This window comes from Anabrus simplex, chromosome 1 (assembly GCF_040414725.1).
Source record: "Anabrus simplex isolate iqAnaSimp1 chromosome 1, ASM4041472v1, whole genome shotgun sequence".
Classification (NCBI taxonomy): domain Eukaryota; kingdom Metazoa; phylum Arthropoda; class Insecta; order Orthoptera; family Tettigoniidae; genus Anabrus; species Anabrus simplex.
Genome location: NC_090265.1, coordinates 510377666 through 510402824, shown reverse-complemented (window position 1 = coordinate 510402824; position 25159 = coordinate 510377666). Strand labels below are relative to the sequence as shown.

At 40.5% G+C, this 25159-nt stretch overlaps 1 protein-coding gene across 1 annotated transcript in view; it reads right to left on the bottom strand.

The window, feature by feature from the left end:
- The window catches only part of LOC136868525 (venom protease), a 143517-nt gene that overhangs the window by 65264 nt on the left and 53094 nt on the right, over positions 1-25159 (bottom strand). Inside the window, exon 2 of the mRNA XM_067144780.2 lies at positions 6163-6306. Within this exon, the coding sequence (XP_067000881.2) occupies positions 6163-6306 (144 nt within the window). The remainder of the gene's footprint in view (positions 1-6162; positions 6307-25159) is intronic.

Genomic DNA, 25159 nt, shown 5'->3' with positions numbered 1-25159 from the left:
ACAAAACATTTCTTAATGTAAATCCACCGCTTGTTTAGTCATTTGGCCGGGTCAGGAATGGAACTAGAGATGGGGAGATTCCGAACGAGTGATTCATAATGAACGAATCATTGCACTGAACGACTGAATCATGATTCAGTGAACGAAATGAATCGGCTCGGTTGTGAATCGAAAGCTGAACCGAGATACGGCAGTCGCAACTTGTTCTTTGGTTCTTGCTTGGTTCCTCGTTCACTCTGAGTCATATCGCCAAATCGGGTATCCCCCATTTTTAAATCAATGTGAAGAATGACTCTCTTATTTTTTTATTTAACCTGAACTAAAAGTTCACAAGTCAAATACTCCTAACCTAACCTTACAGCAAAAAAATATTTTTTAAAATAAGAAATTATCACGTCATTTCAAGCCATATACTTCAGAGAACTGTAATATACACTCAACTTCCACCTCGTTGCGAAATGTTAGGTTAAGTTTACTTCAAGGTTCTCGTTCTCGTTCACTACTGTGAACTAGCGTGTGAAACATGGCCACAAATGTTCATATCTACTATAAATTTCAAATTCGATTGTCGTATAGTTTCGAATGGTAGCTACTTAAGTTTGGAAAGGATTAATCCAAGGTAGTTAGAGTAAGAGGTAGGGATCACGCGCAGGTCTCCCCACCACGCCTGGCCGTCGATGACGTCAACGTGAACCCTCAGCGCCTTGTCTTCTGTGTGAGGTAGGCAAATACACAGCTGTAAACTATTCTGTTTTAGCTACAAGTTAGAGATAAGAGAACTTCATTGATATTTTAACACCACGTAATATGAGATCAAATACAGTGTGAATCCAGCAGCGTTTCTGAAGTATTTCGATCTGTATAAAAGGTTGTAACAATGCTAAGACTGATCGCAGTAGAATGGCCATTCCATATGTTCATGTTCTCAACACCTATGATAACAATAAGGGGCTCTAATTTGTACAGACTCACATTAAAGCTTGATGACTGCAAGAAATATGTCCGTTGTTACAAGCAATATTGGGAAACTATATACACTGTCAACAACACAAACAGTAAATGTTAGGAAACTGTCCACAACACAAACAGTACAGTAAATGTTCTCCTCCAAGTGCCAGGAACTGACAAATTCCGCGTCATATAAATTAATGAGACTGTATATTAACATTCTTAGCACTGGTTTCACATACAATATAATAAATTGCCTTTATTAAAAAATAACAGGTATGTTGTACACAAAGAATAATGCTGATATTAAAAGAAACAATATCAAACACACTTATCCATAGCATCAGTGGAATTTCTTTGCTTTTTTTTTTTTTTTTTTTTTTTTTTTGCTTTACGTCGCACCGACACAGACAGATCTTATGGCGACGATGGGAGAGGAAAGGCCTAGGAATGGGAAGGTAGCGGCCGTGGCCTTAATTAAGGTACAGCCCCAGCATTTGCCTGGTGTGAAAATGGGAAACCACGGAAAACCATTTTCAGGGCTGCCGACAGTGGGGTGCGAACCCACTATCTCCCGCATGCGAGCTCACAGCTGCGCGCTTCTAAGCGCACGGCCAACTCGCCCGGTTCTTCTTTCTTTATCGGTATTGTAATAACTGAAACCCGGTCTCTTGAATGTCTTACTTTTGTTTAACGCGTCCATTCGAATAAAAGAACGGCTTCTCACGAAGCAACTTGCAAGCTCATAAATTTCGGGGAATTTCTTCTTCATGATATCCGTAAGGTTTGTTCTTTCCCGTGGTAAAATTGAAACTACCGAGCTCGATAGTTGTAGTCGCTTAAATGCGGCCAGTATTCAGTATTCGGGAGATAGTGGGTTCGAACCCCACTGTCGGCAGCCCTGAAGATGGTTTTCCGTGGTTTCCCATTTTCATACCAAGCAAATGCTGGGGCTGTACCTTAAGGCCATGGACGCTTCCTTCCCACTCCTAGCCCTTTGCTATCCCATCATCGCCATAAGACCTATCTGTGTCGGTGCGACGTAAAGCACCTTCCAAAGAAAAAAATGGAACTTTCTTTGAAATCTAATTTCCACCCCTTATAGTTTGACCTGTTTTCTCTCCGTAATTGCTTTCTTTATAGAGGTTCTTCTTTACCCTAAAACCTACAATATAGCCAGTGTTTTCAAGCAGCTCATCACGATCCTTGGTTTCGCGACTGTCCTCGAGCTGTTTTACTAGCTCTTAAAGGGCTTTAACGAACCCTTGCTCATCCTCCGGTAAAGAATAGGATGTTGTGGGCACACGATATCAGAGTTTTGATCGAGTCCATCAGTAGCATGTAACATATTTGGGCGTAATGTTTCATAATCTTCCGGAGAACAGTTGGAATTTCTTATCTCCTCGGAAGCATTGAGGCTAAGAAGCAATAATCTTACCTTTCGCGTCACAGCTGTCGGAAGAGGATGGTCATAAAGCCTTCCGAACCCTCGAAGCTGAGAAAGATAGCTTTCGATAATGTCTTGATTACTTCTGTCACCATTTATTTAGGTCAGTGGCTTTAGGGAATACATGAACGTGTATGTTCCATTCCTTCGCGTGCGTGCTATGATTTGTGCAGCCTGCAATGGCATGAAAAAGCATACTGAAAAGTGTACACTATTACTGCTTTTTACGTTTTATTACATAAAATAAACACACGGTTTCTTATACACCACAGATGTTACTATCGTGTATTTCATTAGCACCTAGTTTCTGCGTGCACAGCGATTCTTATTCCTACCTCTACCTCAGCCAGAGCAGATTCAACGCGAGGGTCCTGCGTGACGTCACAGGTCTGCTTTGCTACTGCGCACCTCTCTCGTGATCCCTACCTTGTATTCTACGCACCTTGGGATTAATCGGACAGTTGTGTATCATTTTTCGACTGTAAGCTCTGAAAAGGATATTACTCTTGTTAACATGCTAGCAATTACCTTGAACATTTCACTTCTTGAAACTTGTAAAGCAGTAGCAGTTATAAAGAACACAACGGAATTGTTCATCTGAGTCTATGGTTTCATTTTCGGCTCTCCGTCACGTGGTAATCGAATGAACGAATTAAATGAACGAATCATTTTAGTAGATCTGTTTCAAATGAATCAGTTCTTCTAAAAGAATCAGATTCCCCATCTCTAAATGGAACGAATGAAGCCCCATCTAGCGGCGAGGATGGGAACTGTGCCGGCTGCCGAAGCCTGTCGCACTCCTCTGGGGCAATGATTAATGACTGACAGATGAAATGAAATTATATAAGAGAGTGTTGCTGGAATGAACGATGATCGGGAAAACCGGAGTACCCGGAGAAAATCCTGTCATGCCTCCGCTTTGTCCAGCACAAATCTCACATGGAGTGACCGGGATTTGAACCATGAAACCCAGCGGTGAGAGGCTAGCGCGCTGCCATGTGAGTCACGGTGTCGTGACCTACCTGTCCTGTGAGACGATCTCGTAGGTTGGTCACCAGGCACTTGGATGTTGAAGTATTACCTGTCCTGCCGAGCGGAATGTAGGGAGGTAATTGTAGGTATGACTCGTCCCGCAACTCCCGAAATAAAAGAAGAAGTTATTTCCCTGTCCTTTATTACTGAGGACAACTAAAACTACTATGTACAGTATATTTACAAGTCTGAATGTAATGATCTATAGAGAGAGCGAGCTTGGTCCACGCGCCTACTGTTCTACTACGCGTCTATCTTAATCTTGCCCTACGGCACTTGGGCTATGCCCGAACAGAATATCGTTCTGACTAGTACGAACTACTGGCTGGAAGAAGGCCCCGCGCCATCTTGGCCAGGGGTTATATCTCCGCTCCTGAACTCAAAGTTCTATCCCTACCTCCTTGGGTCTTACGGGCATTGCTAAACTGATCATCCAGTCACTAGCGCCCTCAAGTGGCTATTCTCAATAGTTGTCACAGTAAGTGCTGCTACCTAGGCACTACTGTCTTACTTTATCGTCATCTTTCCTTGTTTCCCTAGTGCATCTGTACTGACCCTGAATGGCCTTGCACTGGGCTTTATTTCTTTGTCGGCTTCGGCGGCCCGCTGCCATACTAGCTCTGTTTGTCGATACACAGTAAATACCTTGTTGTGATCAACAAGTCCCCGCTCTTAGTCAACTCTTGTGTAAGCGCACTTCGCAAGCTCTCTCCACTACATGTAACTTCTTGAAATGTTTCCCTTTTCTTACAGTAACTAAATCTGACTATAATTATTAATCAATTACCTTAATGCTACAAGGTGTCTCCTGTCTTTGATAATCATTCTAACACTAATTAATCTCCTCTGACACCTTGAGCTCCAAACTCGGCTGCGAAACCCGGCTGCCTTCCACCTGGCAGTCCGCCGGTTCGAGTCCGTGGGAGGTCGGTACACGACAACGGAGGCTTCTATTTTCTTAATCTTACGTTTAAATATCAGCCATGTACTCACCACAAGCTGAATACACAAATCAACGCCTCTTACATGGGCGCCCGCAAGGGGACGGGCGGGGGGGGGGGGGCGCAAGGGGGCGTTCAATTGATTTTGTTTAATATCATACCAGATTATTTTATAAACTGAACTTACTGACAGTCATCTAGCATCTGTTATAACTGGAAATTTTTGTAAACAATTTAATGTTGCTGACGTTATATTGGTTTTTATATTAAAGGAAATTGTTAATGTGCCCCCCCCCCCCGGGAAAAGATCCTGCGGGCGCCCATGGCCTCTTATAATTAATTTTAAGGCTTATCTCACCTAAAACCTCACTAACTTACGTTTTTGCTTCACAGTTTCCATACACGCATGTGTTGTTAAACTGTGGAGGGCTAACATGAAGTCTAGCGGCGACTCTGGAACGAGAACTTATTTCGCGCTGTGTAAACTGCCATGAGGAGGTCTTATTACTAATCACGCAGGCAACGATGTTACGCATTCCACCGTTTGTATTCGAATTATAGTCCAGCCTATCAGAGACTCAGAGCAAGGTATTCATTAGATTGGATATTTCCAGGTTGCAATTCCACCTTCACTAGCACCATCTTTTACAGAATTATCGGCGTTCTCCAGTGCGGATGTTGTTAATGAAAATAATAATTCAAAGAAAAACGATACATTTATGGGAAAACAGATATATTATGCGATAAATTTAATCAAAATTTCGGTATCGATATATTGATAAATCGAAAGGAATCGGTATTTCGTAAAAACCGATATATCGATATATAGGGATGGCCCCATTCAGCAGTCTAAAGGATTTCATACAGGAACAATTCATTTCAATTCACTTTCATCAGTTCTTGGTTGTAGGTACATCGTATTAAAAAAAATATTTTTAAGTTCCATTATACCAAAACCCTCTTTATCCATTTTCGTAATTAAGTCCTCTTCTGCCGTCCGTCTCATATTCTTGTTTCTGTAAATAATGCTCCATAAACATTCTTTTTCACGTTAAAGTTCTACAAATTTTCATCTTTCTTCTTCCGTCCACTTCATTTTGCCGCCAAATAAACGCACAGATGCTCAGTTTACTCTGCTAAACGGAATACCGTCCGTATTACACACATGAAAATTACGCAGTCGACTGACGCGCCAACTGAAAAATCGAGCGTTCCGCCAGCCCTCGGAGATCGGTACCGATGGAGAGGGAAGGATAGTGGTAGTTACTTTACCACAGCGGAAACCCACTCTTGCTATTTGTTACTAGCTACTCTACTCTACCTGCCAATATCTCAGTCGTTTATACGATGCTAGTAACTCCACTATCTACTATACTTCCCTTGCTGCTCTATCCGTGTAAACGACCCTTTAGTGCTTGACAGGACAGAATTATTCCTCGAACATTTCCGGTTGTTACTACCCTATCCGAATTGAGTTGAATAGCGTTCTAGTTTAGATTTATTTTGTCGAGTCGAGACGTTCTTCAACAATATCTAACCTCTTTACGTGGGGCCGATCACCTAGATGTTAAGCCCCTTTAAGCAACAACAATCATCATCATCATCATCACCATCATCATCATTTTTACGTTTCGCAACCACGACGTTGTCATAAGAGCCAGCGACTGTGATAGAGCTGATATGGCAGGCTGGATAGCGGACGGGCTTAGTCGTTTTATCTTTCGCTTAAAGAAATCGTTATTCTGAAAATATGTTCTAATATCTCATCTGTGTTTTTCAGAAGCTTAGTCTTACCGTCTTTGCAGCACACGATTGGCATGTATCCTTTGAAGCCACACTGTACAGGAAGCTCTTCTTTGATCACTGCTAGCGCAGATGGACAGTTTGATATCGCGCGACATATTCCCTTACTGCCGTCTCTCAGGTTGCATGCGTCCCCTGAAACGAAATAGAATAAAGAGTTGTTGGTTTATAGTTAGCAATTGATAAAAGTTAAACAAACATATGTTCACTAATTTCTAGGATTTTGAATTTATAGCTCTGTTGTACCCTTCAATATTTTGTTAAGAAGGAAGCCACGCTTTTCGATGTCGACTTAGTTAATACAACTTGAAAGATGTCGAAAGCACTAGTTGCAGCATACAGCATATAGGCTACAGGGTTATTCAGCAACGTTGTCCACCTCAAATATCTTCTAATCCGTTAAAAATACATACAATTTCTTTCAAAATTCTTTTATTGTATTAAAGGATTCATAAAATATTGTCCAATTCGTCTACATCAGTACCTACGTAATTGTCCATCAATCCGTAATTACTAGAGCTAGAAATTTTACGTGCCGCAGATTAATTCTTTTTCGCTATTAAAATGCCAAAATTAGCTTTTCTTGCAAAGAAAACAGAAAACGAACATCTCTAACTGTGTTTTACTTGCACCTTTTCTCAGTGCTAGCACCTTTGTGCACATTTTCTTAATGTCAGCACCTTTTTCCACTTGTTTAATACTTTCTTGGCTCCTTTGCCACATTTTATTCCTACAGAAATTAAACAATAAAAGCCGAAAATTTCGTCTGTAAAGGTTGGTTCTGTGTAGTTCCTCAATTCATCGCTAGATTCGTAGACTCCCTGTACTGCATTAATCGGGAGCTTAAGAACGAACCTGGTGATTATTGAACCATTAGCTTGCCGAAGTTCATCAGCTGCGTATCTGCCGGCCTTGTTATTGTTATTATTACGTAGGTGACGGTTCAGAATACACTTTGACTGTGTGTGGTGTCTACCATTGTCCTGTTACCAAATAGCTTAATCTTACGCTATTTGCTATTACTGGAGTATCAGTATGAAGTACCCTAGGCTAAACCAGAAAATGAACACCACCGGGCGAGTTGGCCGTGCGCGTAGAGGCGCGCGGCTGTGAGCTTGCATCCGGGAGATAGTAGGTTCGAATCCCACTATCGGCAGCCCTGAAAATGGTTTTCCGTGGTTTCCCATTTTCACACCAGGCAAATGCTGGAGCTGTACCTTAATTAAGGCCACGGCCGCTTCCTTCCAACTCCTAGGCCTTTCCTATCCCATCGTCGCCATAAGACCTATCTGTGTCGGTGCGACGTAAAGCCCCTAGAAAAAAAAATGAACACCGAGAAAATACGTTATAGTGCTAAACAGTTTAGTCCTGATGGTATTCAGAGCGACGGGTCAGTTCTGAGGTGCAATGTTTGTAATATATCAATTGATTAAAAAAAGAAAACACCTACATAATCATGTTATGCAGAATATGGTTAGGGAAAACCGTATGAAGAATAAGGAGGCTATAAGAAATTTCTTAAATGGGCTGTTGTGATGGATGTGAAGGAAGCACTGGTTGGTATTGCAAAGCAGATACTAGAAAAGAGCTTAGCCAAAAACCCTGAGGTTAAGGATGTTGCAACAAACGGGCATTCAATATCAACTGCAAACAAAATATGCACCACTTGTATCTGTTGACGCTGTAACATCCCTTTTGTATGTATAAATATTTACCTTAATAACCGGAGATGCAACCTCACTAAAAATAACATTGAAATGTTAAATGTTATCTGTTTTGACAGTTTTATGGATGTGTGATTTTAATAACATTGTGTTCTGGGACTTGCTTTAGGAATATTTATTTTTAATACATAACTTGAGCGAATTTTGTCTCTTTTTATATAATGTAAAATTAGTTTTGGTGATGTTTGTATGAGTATCTACATTTAAATTTTTCACCTAAAATGTCTGGCTCCAGTAATTACCGAGAAACCGGTAGCAACTTTGTTTTCTTAACTGAGACTATATTAACTTCATCCAACAGAACAACTTTGAATCGAGCGACAAGTTCATTGTTGTGTTTATTTTTCAAATCAGACGGGTACTTTTGGAGATATTAAAGGGTTTCATATGTGCAGGCATTAGACAAAAAGCGATGCGTGCTTATTCCGAACGGGCCCCGAGAAACAGTATGATGTATAACATTTCGGAGTTACAAAACTTCTGATTCATTGACGTTGAATCGAAAAAAGACGAGATATACGGAAAATGTAATACGTCAAATGTGAATTATTCTTCTCATGAGTACACAGTACACGAAATGAAAACAATTTTAGAATCCAATGCATGACATGGTCTTTTGAAAAAAATGATGCAAAAATTAACGGAGATCGACGTACATACAACAGGCAGCAGTCGAGATGAGAATAAATTACCATTTGTATGGTACGGAAAGAAGAACTAATGTTTCCATTCTGGACGAACTCTGCGTCAAGAAACGTCATCTTCCCGTGTGAGGGGGTGTTACCTCCAGTTCCTTGGCCACATTCTCAGACGAGACGGAGATAACTTGGAAAAGATAATTTTACAAGGCAAAATCGAAGGCAGTAGACCACGAGGAAGAACAGCAAGTAGATGGCGAAGAAGATCACTGGTCTACCACTTCAGATCATATTAAAAGATATGTGAAAACCACTCGGGATGGAGACATCTCGTCAAGGTTGCAACACGGAAATGATAGAATTATGAGGTCACGACACTCAGTAATGAGCATAACGACTAATGATGATGATAATGATGATGATGATGATACTATACACCGCTGGTTAGACAATATGATTCAGGTATTTTAATTTTTAGGATCATTGTTTCATTCTCTCCATCTTCAACCACTTCCATCACGCAGGGACATGTACAGTCACTCAAAAAGTTTATGCAAGTATGTGTGTTTATCAGGAAGGCGTTAGTCACGCAGCATGACCTCTACATCAGAGCGAGTGGTGCATCGCTTTATGTCTAATGCCTGCACATATGGAACCCTTTAATACCTCCAAAAGTACTCGCTGAACTTTCAAAATAAGAACATCACTATTCTTAGTTGTTCAGTTGGGTGAAATTAGTATAGTCCCATTTAAAAAAAAGGTTATACCAGTTTCTCAATAATTACAGCCGCTCGCATAATTATTCGTCCGCGCTCTTCATGTGAGGAGAATAGCCAGTAGCACCAATATAATAAAGAAGTTAATTGCAAATAAGTAATCGTATGTTTTATTTGCCATCTGAACATCTGAGGACATAATTTATAGCACCCTAAGCACTGGCATTTGGAACAAATAAAAAACAATCACACTGCTTGCATAAAAGTCACGTTGCAAAAGTATTCGTCCATAATAAGAAGTCAAGGAATGTTCAGTCGTTTTCTAAATATCAGTAGTGTGTCCAACGTCCTTTGGAACCAATCACGGCTTGAAGGCTTTTCGGCATGGATGTCACCAGTTTTTCTGTCACTTCCGGGCCTATTTCGTGCCATTCTTCCATGAAGTATTGCTTCAGAGCTTTTTTTATTTGGAATACGCTGCTTGCTCAGTGTACATTTCAATTCCGCCCATAAATGATGTATGGGGTTTAAGTCTGGGGAGTGGGGTGGTGTCTGCAGCACATGAGGTGAATTGTAGAGTAGCCATTCCCTAACAACACGAGCAGTGTGCTTAGGGTCATTATCTTGCTGGAAGAAGTACCCGCAACTAAGACCTAATTTTGCCACGCTGGGCGTTAAGTGTTGCTTTAATATACTCAAATATACCATCTTATCCATCCGTTCAGGTATTATATGGCAGTTAGCTACCCCAGCCGCCGACGTACACCCGCATACCATTATGGAACCTCCTTTATATTTTGCGGTTGGTTGCAGATTTTGACTTTGGAGCTCAGCGTTCTTCCTTCTCCATACACGTCGCTTTCCAGAGCAATTGAATAAACAGAATTTGCTCTCGTCCGTAAACAACAAGCGTTTCCATAATGCTGGTGGCTTCATAACGTACTGTTTGGCGAACGCCAGCCTCTTCTTATGGTTCACCTCACTTATCCAGGGCTTCTTCCGGCTTGTACGCCCCTGCAAACCAGCTCTGTGTAACACACGTCGTACGGTGTCGGTGCTGATGTTCTTCCCAGTGGAGGTTTGTACTTCTGTTCGAAGCACAGGTCCAGACACATGGGGATTTTTCTGGACGGTGCGTATAATGCTTCGCTCTTCGCGTGTTGTCAGCTTCCTCAACCGTCCAGTTCTTGCTCTATTGATTAAGTTGCACTGGTCTTGTATCGTTGAATGATACTTGCGACTATAGTTCGCGGTATTCCTGTTTTTCAGGAAATACTCTTCACGAATTACCAAGTATGTGGAGTTGTATAACTCGTTAGCGTTCAACAACAGTTCGTTTCCTGATCTCCCAAATCGTACTCGGGGCATGCACTAGATGATGTCTCACCGACACTGTCCGTATCACTGATGGACTGAGCTTGGTGATGTGTCCCCCTTACTCAGTGCTGTGTTCGTTACACAAGATAATGCACAAGGCGGACGAATACTTTTGCGTTGCCATTTCCTAGCCCAACCACACTCATTCTATATTATTAAAGAGTACTGGCGTGCAAGAGGTATATTCTGCCGGTATTATAGTGCATATATATTGCATATTCACTGCGTATTTGTTTCTGAACGTATCCGAAGCCTTACAATGCAGTTTTGGTGTTCAGTATATGAAAAGGACACATGGACGAATACTTATGCGAGCGACTGTACGTATGCGATGGAGACGAATTGGACAGTTGTATGAGCCTTTTAATACAATTTAAGAATTTTAAACAAAATTTCCATATCTTTAACGGATCATAAGATGTTTGAGGTGGACAATTTTATGATGATCATGATGATGATGATGATGATGATGATGATGATGTATGTCGTTTAAAGGGGCCTAACATCTAGGTCATCGGCCCCTAATGGTACGAAATGAGACGAAATGTAATGACAAGTTAAAAGTCCAAAATCCTCCACTGAACACAATTAAAAACTTGAGGACGAAGAATGAATGGATGGATATGAATTTACACTGACTGACAGAGCAAATGCAACACCAAGAAGGAGTGGTTCGAAAGGGATGAAAGTTGGGGAAAAAACAGAGACGGCACGGACGAATAATTGATGTTTATTTCAAACCGATATGCAGGTTACACAATGCGCACGGCATCGACTCAGTAGGATGTAGGACCACCGCGAGCGGCGATGCACGCAGAAACACGTCGAGGTACAGAGTCAATAAGAGTGCGGATGGTGTCCTGAGGGATGGTTCTCCATTCTCTGTCAACCATTTGCCACAATTGGTCGTCCGTACGAGGCTGGGGCAGAGTTTGCAAACGGCGTCCAATGAGATCCCACACGTGTTCGATTGGTGAGAGATCCGGAGAGTACGCTGGCCACGGAAGAATCTGTACACCTCGTAGAGCCTATTGGGAGATGCGAGCAGTGTGTGGGCGGGCATTATCCTGCTGAAACAGAGCATTGGGCAGCCCCTGAAGGTACGGGAGTGCCACCGGCCGCAGCACATGCTGCACGTAGCGGTGGGCATTTAACGTGCCTTGAATACGCACTAGAGGTGACGTGGAATCATACGCAATAGCGCCCCAAACCATGATGCCGCGTTGTCTAGCGGTAGGGCGCTCCACAGTTACTGCCGGATTTGACCTTTCTCCACGCCGACGCCACACTCGTCTGCGGTGACTATCACTGACAGAACAGAAGCGTGACTCATCGGAAAACACGACGTTCCGCCATTCCCTCATCCAAGTCGCTCTAGCCCGGCACCATGCCAGGCGTGCACGTCTATGCTGTGGAGTCAATGGTAGTCTTCTGAGCGCACGCTGGGAGTGCAGGCCTCCTTCAACCAATCGACGGGAAATTGTTCTGGTCGATATTGGAACAGCCAGGGTGTCTTGCACATGCTGAAGAATGGCGGTTGACGTGGCGTGCGGGGCTGCCACCGCTTGGCGGCGGATGCGCCGATCCTCGCGTGCTGACGTTACTCGGGCTGCGCCTGGACCCCTCGCACGTGCCACATGTCCCTGCGCCAACCATCTTCGCCACAGGCGCTGCACCGTGGACACATCCCTATGGGTATCGGCTGCGATTTGACGAAGCGACCAACCTGCCCTTCTCAGCCCGATCACCATACCCCTCGTAAAGTCGTCTGTCTGCTGGAAATGCCTCCGTTGATGGCGGCCTGGCATTCTTAGCTATACACGTGTCCTGTGGCACACGCCAACACGTTCTACAATGACTGTCGGCTGAGAAATCACGGTACGAAGTGGGGCATTCGCCAACGCCGTGTCCCATTTATCGTTCGCTACGTGCGCAGCACAGCGGCGCATTTCACATCATGAGCATACCTCAGTGACGTCAGTCTACCCTGCAATTGGCATAAAGTTCTGACCACTCCTTCTTGGTGTTGCATTTGCTCTGTCAGTCAGTGTAAAACAATCAGTGGATCCGACCCGCAATGCCTCACAATCACAGAAGCTGGCTTAAAACAATAGTATTACTGACCAAGGGACTGCTTCTATAGCACGATACTGAATCGATGATACTTGTAGTCTAAAGGGGTCCAAGATTCAAGTCATCGGTCCCTCAAAATGGTACTTATCGCTAGGAAAGTAGAACCACGGTATTTGTCATGTTGCGGTACTAATAAAAAAAAAGCGTAGACTCGCGGTATTCCACACATTATGACACTACTCACAGGTAATGAAATTCGCACATGTAACACAGACCTATGGTGTTTCGCACATTGCGGCGCCATTTACAGACAACGCAAACCTATATGTGTACTAACCATAGGGACTCTTACTATCCCGTGTTGTTCCTCATATAGGCCCTAGTGGGTACTAATCATAGGCAAGCCGGAACCATGGTTTCGCTCATATCGTGGTACTAATCACAAACCTATTTTGTAAGTAAAAGCGACTCATAACGTTCCCTGCGTGGTGGTACTAATTACAAATAGTCTCATGGTTCTAATTCGCCCTTTTTAGTCGCCTCTTACGACAGACAGGGGATACCGTGGGTGTATTCTTCGTCTGCATCCCCCACCCACAGGGGGTGGTGTAAATTTAATAATAATAATAATAATAATAATAATAATAATAATAATAATAATAATAATAATAATAATAATAATAATAATAATAATAATAATAATAATAATAATAATAATAATAATAATAATAATAATTGGATTTCTCCAAACTCCAACCTTGGTGAATTCCAAATTGACCATGTCGGCCATTGCACAGAAAGCGCAACCTCTTTTTCTGGAGAAACTTATATCTCAAAACTGAAGGTTACAGACGTGGAAATTTATATTTGGAATCTCGTTTAAAAATAAAGAAACGCGCATATTTTGGGTGGGGCTAAACCAACATAACGGGCGGGGGGAGTGAAAAAGGATTTGAATTTTTTTCATGAGGATACTTATATCTCAAAAACTGAAGATGTTACACACATGAAAATTTGTATTTGGAAATTTCTTTCAAAGTAAAGAAATACGTAATCTTTTGTCTTTGGAAAATCCACTTGGGGTGAATTAATTGAAAAATTAGTTGAATTATTTGTATGAGTATAATTATATCTCAAAAACTAAAGATGTTACCGACGTAAAAATTAGTATTTGGAATCTCCCTTAAAAATAAAGAAACACGCATTTTGAGGGGGTGATAAATCAACTTGGGGGCGGGGCGGTGAAAAAGGAGCTTAATTTCTTTTCATGAGGATACATATATCTCAAAACTGATAATCGGCACATGGAAGTTCCTTTATAAATAGAGAAACAAGCTTTTTGTTTTTTTCGAAAAATTCACTTAAGCGGGGAGGGTGGAAGGTAGTGACAAATTTAATTCTTTTTATGAAGATACTTATATCTCAAAAACTTAAGGTTACACATGTGAAAATTTGTATTTGGAATCACCTTTACAAAATTAAACACGCATTTTTGGAGGGGTTGGGGTGGAATCAACTTAACGGACTTAGGTGAAAAATGAGTTGAATTCCTTTTATGAGGATACTTATATCCCAAAAACTGAACATGTTAGAGGCTTGAACATTTGAATTTGGAATCTTTCAAAGTAAAGCAACACGTGTTCTTTTGTCTTCGGAAAATCCACTTAAGGGAGGTTAATGGATTGAAAAATTAGTTTAATTCTTTGTGTGAGGATAGTTATATCTCAAAAACTAAAAATGTTAAAGACGTGAAAATTATATTTGGAATCTCTTTTAAAAATGAAGAAACGCGTAAATTTGGGAAGGGGGAATCAAATTAACGGGTAGGAAGGGGGGGTGAAAATGGTGTTGAATTACTTTTATGAGTATACTTATATACAAAAACTGAAGATTTTACAGACGTAAAAATTAGTATTTGGAACCTCCTTTAAAAATAAAGAAACAAGCATTTGTTTTTTCGGAAAATCGATGTAAGGTAGAGTGGGATTGAAAATAAGTAAGTAAGGAGTTGAAATATGTTTAATAGGATACTTGATTTAAAAAACTGAAGCTGTTACGAACGTGAAAGTTGGTATTTTGAATTTCCTTTCAAACAAAAAAACATGTTTTTTTTTGGAAAGTCCACTTAAGGTGGAGAGGTGTGGAAAAGAGCGAAGAAGAAGAAGAAGAAGAAGAATTCGTATGAGTATACATTTATCTCAAAAACTGAAGGTGTCACAGACGTACAGATATGGAAACTGGTATTTGGGTACTCCTTTAAAAATAATGAAACACGTATTTTTTTTGTTTTCGGAAAAACCAGTTCCGTGGCTGAAAAGAATTGGAAAAGCGGGTGAATTTTTAAAATGAGTACCTGTATATCTATATTATATGTCCAAAACTTCACATGTTAGAGACAAGAAACTTGGTATTTGGAAGATCCTTTAAAAATACACTGGGCGAGTTGGCCGTGCGGTCAGGGGCACGCGGCTGTGAGCTTGCATCCGGGAGATAGTGGGTTCGAATCCCATTGTCGGCAGCCCTGACGATGGTTTTGCGTGGTTTCCCACTTTCACACCAGACAAATGATGGGGCTGTATCTTAATTAAGGCCACGGCCGCTTCCCTCCAACTCCTAGGTCTTTCATATCCCATCGTCGCCATAAGACCTATCCGTGTCGATGCGACGTAAAGCAAATAGCAAAAAAAACTTTAAAAATACAGGAATCTGTACGTTTTTGCTTTCGGAGAAGGCACTTAACAGGAGGTGAAAAGAAGTGAAAAATAGTTGAAATGTTTTTTATGAGGATACTTATATCTTAAAAAGTGAGGATGTTACAGGCGAGAAAATTGGTATTTGGAATCTCCTTTAAAAATAAATAAACATGTATTTTTATTTTCAAAAAATACACTTGGATCAGGTGGGGGAGGTCTGATCAAGGGGTTCAATTCTTTTTATGGGGACACTTATGTTTATCTCAAAAACTGAAAATGTTACAGGTGTGGGAATGGGTATTTGGAATCTCATTTATATATATACTAGCAAGGTACCCGTGCTTCGCTACGGTATTATACTGAAATTTGTAATTGAATGCTTATTGTTTTAGATATATAATCCGCCGAAATTCGCGATCTGACACGTTTTCAGCGAGAATCCACCAATATTCCCGATCTGACTCGTTTTCTATTAGATTACGCCACGTTTCCTCCCATTTTTCAATCTTCCTTTCCAGCAATCGATTTCGTACTTCCCGGGCTAGGCTCAGGTATTCATCCCGGTCAGTTGGGTCCGTAAATCTTTGCCAGACCGTATTTTCCTATAATCATTTTTAATCTGGATAAAATCCTTCAGGAGATCCGGCGTGGTGTCATATTGGGTGCCTTGGCGGCACTGAACCCGCGGTCGGACTGCATTCTTAGTCATTACCCGTCCAGGAGCTGTTTCCAGCGCGGTCCGCACATTTGACGACGGTCCGGAACAATAATATTATTATTATTATTATTATTATTAATGTTATTTTTCTTCTTCTTCTTCTTCTTATTATTATTATTACTACTATTATGTGTTGCTGGGATGAATGATGACAGGGAAAACCGGAGTATCCGGAGAAAAACCTGTCCCGCCTCCGTTTTGTCCAGCACGAATGTCACATGGAGTGACCGGGATTTGAACCACGGAACCCAGCTGTGAGAGGCCGGCGCGCTGCCGCCTGAGCAACGGAGGATCCTTATAAGTACATTAAGAACAGTAAAATCAATTGGTCTCACCTCCTTTTACACCCCACCGCCGTTAGTTTTTACTGCCAACCCCCCCCCCCCCCCCCAAATTAAAAGAACGCGTGTTTCTTTATGTTTAAGGGAGATTCCAAACACCAATGTTCACGTCTATTACATTCAGTTTTGAGATATAAGTATCCCCATAAACATAATTTACTTTTGTCACTTCTTTTCAAACTACTCCCCCCCCCCTAAGTGAACATTCCCGCAAAAAATACTTGTTTCTTTAATAGTGAAGGATCTTCTAAATACCAATTATCACGACTCTAACTTCTTCACTTTTTGATTTATGTTTCCTCATGAAAGGAATTCAACTCCTTTACACTCCCGCCCCCCAAGATGGTTTCCCCCCCAAAACGCGTTTTTCTTCGTTTTTAAAGGAGATCAAAATACGAATTTTCACGTCTGTAACAACTTTAGTTTTTATTAGATGTATATATTCTCATACAATTAAAGTCAATTAATTTTTCAATTCTTTCACCCCCCTCCCCCCGCTTCATTGGATTTTCCGAGAATACGTGTTTCTTTACTTTTAAAGCAGATTGCAAAAATCAAATTTCACGTCTGTAACATCTTCATTTTTAAGATATCAGTAGCCTAATTAAAAGAATTCAACACCATGTTCAGTCACTTTCACCCCCCCTCCACCCAAGTGGTATTTCCGAAAATTAAAAATACACGTTTCTTTAGGTTTAATAGAGATAAAAATACCATTTTTCACTTCTGTAACATGTTAAGTTTTTTTAGATATACTGTAAAAATTCTCATTTTAAAATTTCACCCTTTCTGGGTTCCCCTTAAATGGAGTTTCCAAAAACAAATCACCTATGTTTCTTTACATTTACAGGAGATTCCAAACACCCACTTTTTACGTCTGTAACATTTTACGTTTCCATGATAATCTTTCAAAAAATTCACCCCTATTTGTCACTTATGTTTAACCGCCATTAATAGGATTTTCCAAAAACTAAAAAAATACGTGTTTCTTTATTTTTAAAGGAGATCCCATATACAAATTTTCAGTTCTGTAATATCTTCCGTTTCTGAGATATATGTATCCTCATTAAAGGCATTCAACCCATTTTTCACCCTTTTACACCCCTCCTATTGGGATTTGCAGGAAACAAAAAAATACGTGTTCCTTTATTTTTAGAGGAGATTCTAACTACCAATTTTTACATCTGTAAATTTTAAAGTTTTAAGATGTAGACACATTCATTTTAAAAAATTCACCCCCCTTTTCACCCCTCAATATTTGGATTTTCCAGAAACGAAAAAAGTACGTGTTTCTTTATATTTAAAGTAGATCCCAAATACCAATTTTTAGGTCTGTAATATCTTCAGGTTCTGAAATATAAGTAGCCTCATTAAAGGCATTCAACCCATTATTCACCCTTTTACACCCTTCCTATTGGGATTTTCCGAAAACAAAAGAATACGTGGTTCTTTATTTTTAAAGGAGATCCTAAACACCAATTTTCAGGTTTGTAATATCTTCAGTTTCTGAAATATAAGTAGCCTCATCAAAGGCATACAACCCCTTCTTCACCCCTTTTCACCCCTCCTATTGCGATTTTCCGAAAACAAAAAAATACTTGTTTCTTTATGTTTAATGAAGATTCTAAATACCAATTTTTACATCTGCAAACTTTAAAAGTTTGGAGATATAGATTCACTCATTTTAAAAATTCACCCCCTTTTCACCCTCCCATTAATTGGATTTTGCAAAAACAAAAAAATACGTGTTTCCTTATTTTTAAAAGAGATCAAAAGTATCAATGTTCAGGTCTGTAATATCTTCAGTTTCTGAGATATAAGTACTGGTATCCTGATTAAGGGCATTCAACCCATTTTCCCCATTTTCACCCCTTTTCACCCCTCCTATTGGGATTTTCTGAAAACAAAAAAATACGTTTTTCCTTATTTTTAAAGAAGATTCTAAATACCAATTTTTACATCTGTAAACTTTTAAACTTTTGAGATATAGACACACTCATTTTAAAATTTCACCCCTCTTTTCACCCCCTTAGCGAAGGAATATCCAAAAATCCTCTCTTAGCGAGCACCTACATCTTAATATGAATATATCCCCAAAATTTCATTTCTTTACGTCCAGTAGTTTTGGCTCTGCGATGATGAATCAGTCAGTCAGTCAGTCAGTCAGGACAAGTTATTTTATATATAGGCCCTCTAAGGAGCACGTAGAACCATTAGTTAGCATTCTTTTTCTTGTTTCTCTTATCCTCCCAAAACTACTTCATCCTCGCACTGTGAGTCTGTCGTCTTTGAGTCCATGCCTCCTGGAGTTTCAAGTTTCTTGTACATTGTCTGGCTGCAAAGCTGTGCAAGTTAATTTTGTGTCTAAATGTAGCCCGTGTAGGTGTCAGTGGGTCAACGCCGACTTCTGCGAGATCTTTTTGGGTGTCAGCAAGCCACCGTACTTTATTTTGTCGGGTTCCGCTGATAATGAGAAAGATTTTCTTGGTCAGTCGCGAGTCGTCCATTCGTGCTAGATGTCCGTAGAATTGCATACGTCTTTTCCGGGCGATTGAAGTGAATCTTTCGGTCAGCGAATAGAGTTCTTCCGAGCTTTTTCGCAGCCATATTCCATCTTGGAACTTTGGTCCAAATATTTTCCTAAGTATTTGCCGTTCCATTTTCTCGATGCCATTGATATTGATGGTCAGTGTTGATGTTTCAATCGCGTAGAGTGCTTCAGGAAGAACTACTGTATGGTAGTGACGCAGCTTGGCTTGGATGGAAAGGGATTTCTTATTGTAGATATTCCAGGTGACTGTGTAGGCTTTACGTAATTTTTCGGCACGGGTTTTGTTGGCTATCCTGTCGTTACCAGTGCTTCCAATAATTTCACCTAAGTACTTGAAATGTTTAACTCGTGTGATATTGCCATATTTGGTCCCAAGTAATTCCACACTGGTGTTCTTGGAGTCCATGTATTGTGTTTTCTCATATGATATTTGGAGGCCAGTCTTCATAGCAATCTCATGCAGATTCTCAAGAGCGGTTCTGGCTTCCTGGGGAGTGCGGGTGATTATTGCTAGGTCGTCAGCAAAGGCAAGACACTTAATATTGATTCGCTTATCTCTCGTTCCCATATTTATCCCGTGTACTTCTTTCTCCCATGTTCTAACGATCTTATCTAGTACAAGATTGAACAGCAGTGGAGATAATCCATCACCCTGCCTCACGCCTGTTCTAATCTCAAATGATTCGGAGATTTCGCCCATGAATTTCACTTTAGAAGTTGTGTTAGTTAAAGTCTGTTGGATTAACTTCGTTGTTTTGTTGTCAACACCATATTCATGAAGTACATCTAATAGGGTGGCACGGTCAATCGAGTCGTAAGCTTTTTTAAAGTCAACAAAAGTGACTACTGTTCGAATTGATTGGCGATGTTGGAGAATCATTTTGAGGTTCCAGATCTGTTCTGCACACGATCGGTGAGGTCTGAAGCCCGCCTGGTATTCTCCAATCTTCCATTCTATCTGTTGTTCTAATCTGGTACGGAGAGCACGAGAGAATACTTTGTAAGCAATTGAGAGGAGAGAGATACCTCGGTAATTGTTCGGATCTGTCTTGTCACCCTTTTTGTGTAGAGGATGAATCAAAGCAGCTGTCCACTCTGCAGGTATGATTTCGCTCTCCCATATATTCGCAATGATGGCTTGTAATCGGTCAATAATGACCTCACCTCCGATCCTAAGCATCTCGGCAGTTACACCATCTTCCCCTGGTGCTTTGTTGTTTTTCAGATTTAATACAATATTCTGTATCTCGTCATGTGTTAGTGGAAGTGAGTCATGGTTAGGGGTGGATATGCTGAATTGCACTTTTTCGGCAGGAGGTTCACAGTTATGTAACGCCTCAAAGTACTGCTTTAAGATGTCACAGTTGGCTTTTGTATTCGGCCCAAGTGTTCCATCGATGCGACGAAAACAAATACTAAGGGGGTTTGTAGTTAGTCAGTTCTTCTCTAAAAGTTCTATAGAAATTTCGAGTGTTGTTCCTTTTGAAATCGTAATCGATTTCCGACAATCTATTTAGGTGGTAGGTACGTTTAACTCGTCTAATAGTTTTGGCTGTTCGCTTCTGTATTTCTATGAAGTTACTCCAATTTTCTGGTGTTTGGTGACTATGCCATTTCTTCCAGGCTTGCACGCGGGATTCCAGAGATCTATCGCAATCGGCAGTCCATCACCTGTGTTTACGTTTTTGTGGAGGTTGGCCAAGTTTCTTCGCTGAGTCTTGAATGGTTGCAAGAAGGGTGTCCCATGTTTCTGTGTTCGTCTGCATTGATTCCATGAATTCCTGTGCGTGATCTTTTAAGTATTCTGGATCAATGCGTGGTATTTTAGGTTTCTGATAACTTTTCCGGTTAGGTCTGAAGCGGACTTTGATTTGTGAAAGATGGTGGTCGGACTCTACGTAACCCTTGCGAACTCGCACATTCATGATTTCAGGAGAGTATTTTCTTGTGATGGCTACGTGATCAATCTGGTATTCACCTATGTAGTTGATTGGTGATTTCCAAGTGGTCATTTTTCACGGAGGTTTCTTGAAGTGTGTGGACATTATTTGGAGGTTAGCCATTCTACATATGTTGATTAGGCGATGTCCATTGGCATTAGTCTTCTTGTGTGCTGAAAAGCACCCAATGATGCTTCTGTATTCTCGTTCCCTGCCGATTTGTGCATTGAAGTCCCCAAGGAGGTATCTTAGCGAGTGCTCGTTGCAACCAGAACTTCTCAATTTTGTTTTTGTCAGTTTCACTGTTCACCGGAGCGTGTGCATTAACCAGTGTGTAGGCTTTGTTAGCACATTTAACCGTGAGTAGAGAGAGACGTTCCGAAGGTGATGTAAAATTTATCACCGAGTTCTGTATGCTGTTATGTACTAGGAATGCAGTGCCCAAAATATGTAAATTACTATTTGCGAGTTTAGTATTCGATATATTCGATATCCACCTGAATCAAAGTGATCGTAATCACGAAATCGCGTTTCTTGAACTGCAAGAATAAGAATTCTAAACTTGTCACAGGTATCAGTCACAATCTTGAGTTTGCCTGTTTTAGCCAGAGTCTGTACGTTGAGTGTGCCAATGAACTGCATTCTCTTGGGTTTCAGAAGTTTTGGGAAGCTCCGACTCTTCCCTGCATGATGTCCTGGTCCCCCAGAATCCGAATGACCAGGTTCGCCTTTACTGTTAGCAGTGCAGGCCTGAGGTAGTTGCTCTATCACTTGTGTTTCCATCATGCTAAGTTCGTGGTTGATGTTATCTGGTGGGCGTGAGCCCGGGACGGATGAATCATTCATTTTGATTCACCCTCATCGTAAGGGTTGTTAGTCCATACGGCTAGCTGATGTTCTGCTATGATGTTTATTATTATATTATCACAGACCACCAAGATGGCTCACAGCAGTAGGCCAAGATCTGTTGCCTTAGAAACGCCTCAATGGAAGAGTGGAATTATATATCTAGTTGGTAGTATCTATGGAGACCAAGAAAATTTAGCGAGTGGGTGGTTGTTACGGCAAGGTTAGTAACCAACATACACTGTTGGTAAGTTATCTATGGAGCAATAGTAGTTAAATCCAACATGGAGGCATTTAGGGCAATAAAATTAAACAAAACTATGCCCTCAAATCAATCAAAACAAGCCCCTTTAAAAATAAACAGGGTGGCCACCCGTATGGAAAACCTGGGAAACCGGGAAATGTCAGGGAATTCGAAAAATGACTGGAAAACCGGGAAATGTCAGGGAATTCAGAAAAAATCTGGAAATTCGTTCTGCCATATAAAATTGACATACCGTATTTATCCCTTAATAGAAGCTCATTTTTCAGTTTTATAACATTAATCTAGGGCATGTCTTTTATGCCAGGAATAAATTGTAAAGAAAACTGAACAAACATTTAAAAAAATCAAGTGTGATCTCGAACGTGAAGTAACCAATAGCATCAGTAGCTATATGGATAGGCTATAGCAAGCAGTAGCGACTATGATGGATCGACTGATCGATCGAATTTTCAATGTTATGATATGCTTACTATTGAATACGCTGTGTTGTTGGGGAATGGCGAGCATGTTGAATTAGGCCTATATTGCGTTCTCAGTTTTTCTAATCGCTTAAATACATGGCTTCCACAACAAAATATGCATATAGACAAAATTACACAACCCAACGGATGACTGTTTGTTTAGTGTGTAATGACGTATGCCATAGTCACTACCTCGTAAAATGTAAAAAACAAGACAACAAACACTGACTGAATGCAGGAAAGTGCGAAATTCACTTAAACTTAATACTCTTTCGAGTGTTCATGATTATTATTATTATTATGATGATGAAATGCGCTGATGTAGGTAACACCGTGGGCCGCGCCATGTTGAGTTTCTAACCTAACTTTCGTGAGAGGGGTTCGGTAGTTTTCAGGCACGACTAGTAGCTTGTAATATCACGTGTAATTTTGTGAATAGAGAACAAGATTTAAAATAAAGTGACATCACACTGTAAGATGAAGGTTGTTTGTTGGTTAGGAGATTTTGAGTTTGTGAAGTATATTTGTGTGTATTCGTTCTTGATCCAGTCAATCCCAAACCACCATTCATATCGATTTATATCGGTTGAGCGCAATCTTGAAACCTGTCTGCCAACTGTATTGCCTATATCACCACGTGGTTAAGTTACCTAACTCGGCGTGTGTGGTATATAGGTTTAATAGTGTTCAATGTAGTTGTAATTTTATTTACATCCGTGTGTTGGTTTCCATATAGTTCATCTGTGTACCATACCCCTGTATAGTTCGTGCAAGACAAGCGGCAAGAATGTGACTCGGCAAAATTTGACACCGTGGTATCGATCAGCCATAACCTCCTTCTTATGCCGGTCATTAGCCGCGAATAATTTATTTCTTTTACACTTTATAATAATGTACCTATTCTTGTTTTAGTGTATGATATTGTTAGGAAGTTTTGTGAATTTGTTTTCTCTTGTGATTTGCGTGTGATTTTCATAGTAGGGTATTCCATTTTACGAGAGCATCAACTGTTATCGAAGCAGTAGAGTGCTGGCAGCATAGGTAAGGCATTGCTCACTTGTTTTGCGAACTGTCAGTTTACAAGAAAGTCGTGCGGAGTATAGGACCATTTAATTTTTTTTTACAATATACTTACTTTTTTCAGCTAACAATGTCTTCATCAAAGCCAAGGAAAACTTCGTTTAATGAAAGGTGGCTGCTTGATGATACTTTCAGAACGTGGTTGAAACCCATGCCTCAGGACAAATTTTCAGCATATTGCATAATATGTAAAACATCATTTTCTCTTAGCAACATGGGGAGGCAGGCATTAAAAAGTCACATGGTAGGAAAGAAGCATGCCATTAGTGACAACTTCAGCCAGTTCTCATCATCCCTTTCAAGTTATTTTAAAAAAGAACATTCGAATGGTGAAGTAAAAAATGACTTAAACTCAGTAGATAATACCCTGGCCGCAAACACAAATTGTCTTCTGCCTGCCACAGCTACCACAACGAACTCTATCACATATGACTCCACTGCTGCTGTTTCTGCTGCTTCTTCTTCTTCTTCTTCCATTAAAGAAGCTTCACCAGAGACGAGATGTCTACAGAATTATCTTTCAAGAGAGCAAGTAACCAAAGCTGAAATTATATGGTGCATGCATACGGTAATGCAACATCATTCTTTACGTTCCAGTGAAGCTAGTGTACGTTTGTTCCCAGTAATGTTTCCAGACTCTGAAATAGCTTCGAAAGTTCAACTGCACAGAACAAAAATTGCATATATAATCACTCATGGTTTGGCCCCCTATTTTCATAAGCAAGTTCTTGAGATGTGTCATAAGTGCACACATTTCACCGTTGGTTTTGAAGAGTCACTGAATAAAGTTTCTCAGATGGGCCAAATGGATCTTGTAGTTCGTGGTTTCAATCCTGATACCAATGAAGTATGCACTTCTTATTTTGATTCCGTGTTTCTTGGTCACTCTACCTTCTCAGATTTGTTAAATGGTTTTGTGCGAGCACTGCAGGGACTCAATCTAAAAAAACTCTTACAAATTTCAATGGATGGTCCAAATGTTAATAAAAAGTTCCTTCAGGATATTGGTAATTTATTAAGTGATGATCCAGATGCTCCTATTTTGGTGAACATTGGATCTTGTGGCTTGCATACTGTGCACAATTCATATAAAATAGCAGTACAAGAAACCCAGTGGAATATTGCCGAGTTTCTTCGTGCTCTTCACTTCTTGTTTTGCTACGTTCCTGCAAGACGTGCTGATTATACACATTATTCAGGTTCAAACGTATTTCCTTTGAAATATTGTGCTATAAGATGGCTTGAAAATTCGAAAGTCATTGAACGTGCTATAGATATTCTACCTAATGTTGACAAATATGTGGAAGGAACAAACACAAACAAGAAAATCCCAAACTGTAACAGCTTCAAAATAGTATCAACTTCAGTTAAAGATAAGCTACTTAAGGCCAAGTTGTCATTTTTATTATCTCTTGTTGGAGATTTGGAACCATTCCTAAAACAGTTTCAGACAGATCTTCCATTTGCACCACTCCTGTATGAATCTCTCATTGCAACAATGAAAAATGTCATGACAAGGTTTGTTAAGTCTGAGTCACTGCAGTCTTCAGGAAATGTCCTCAAAA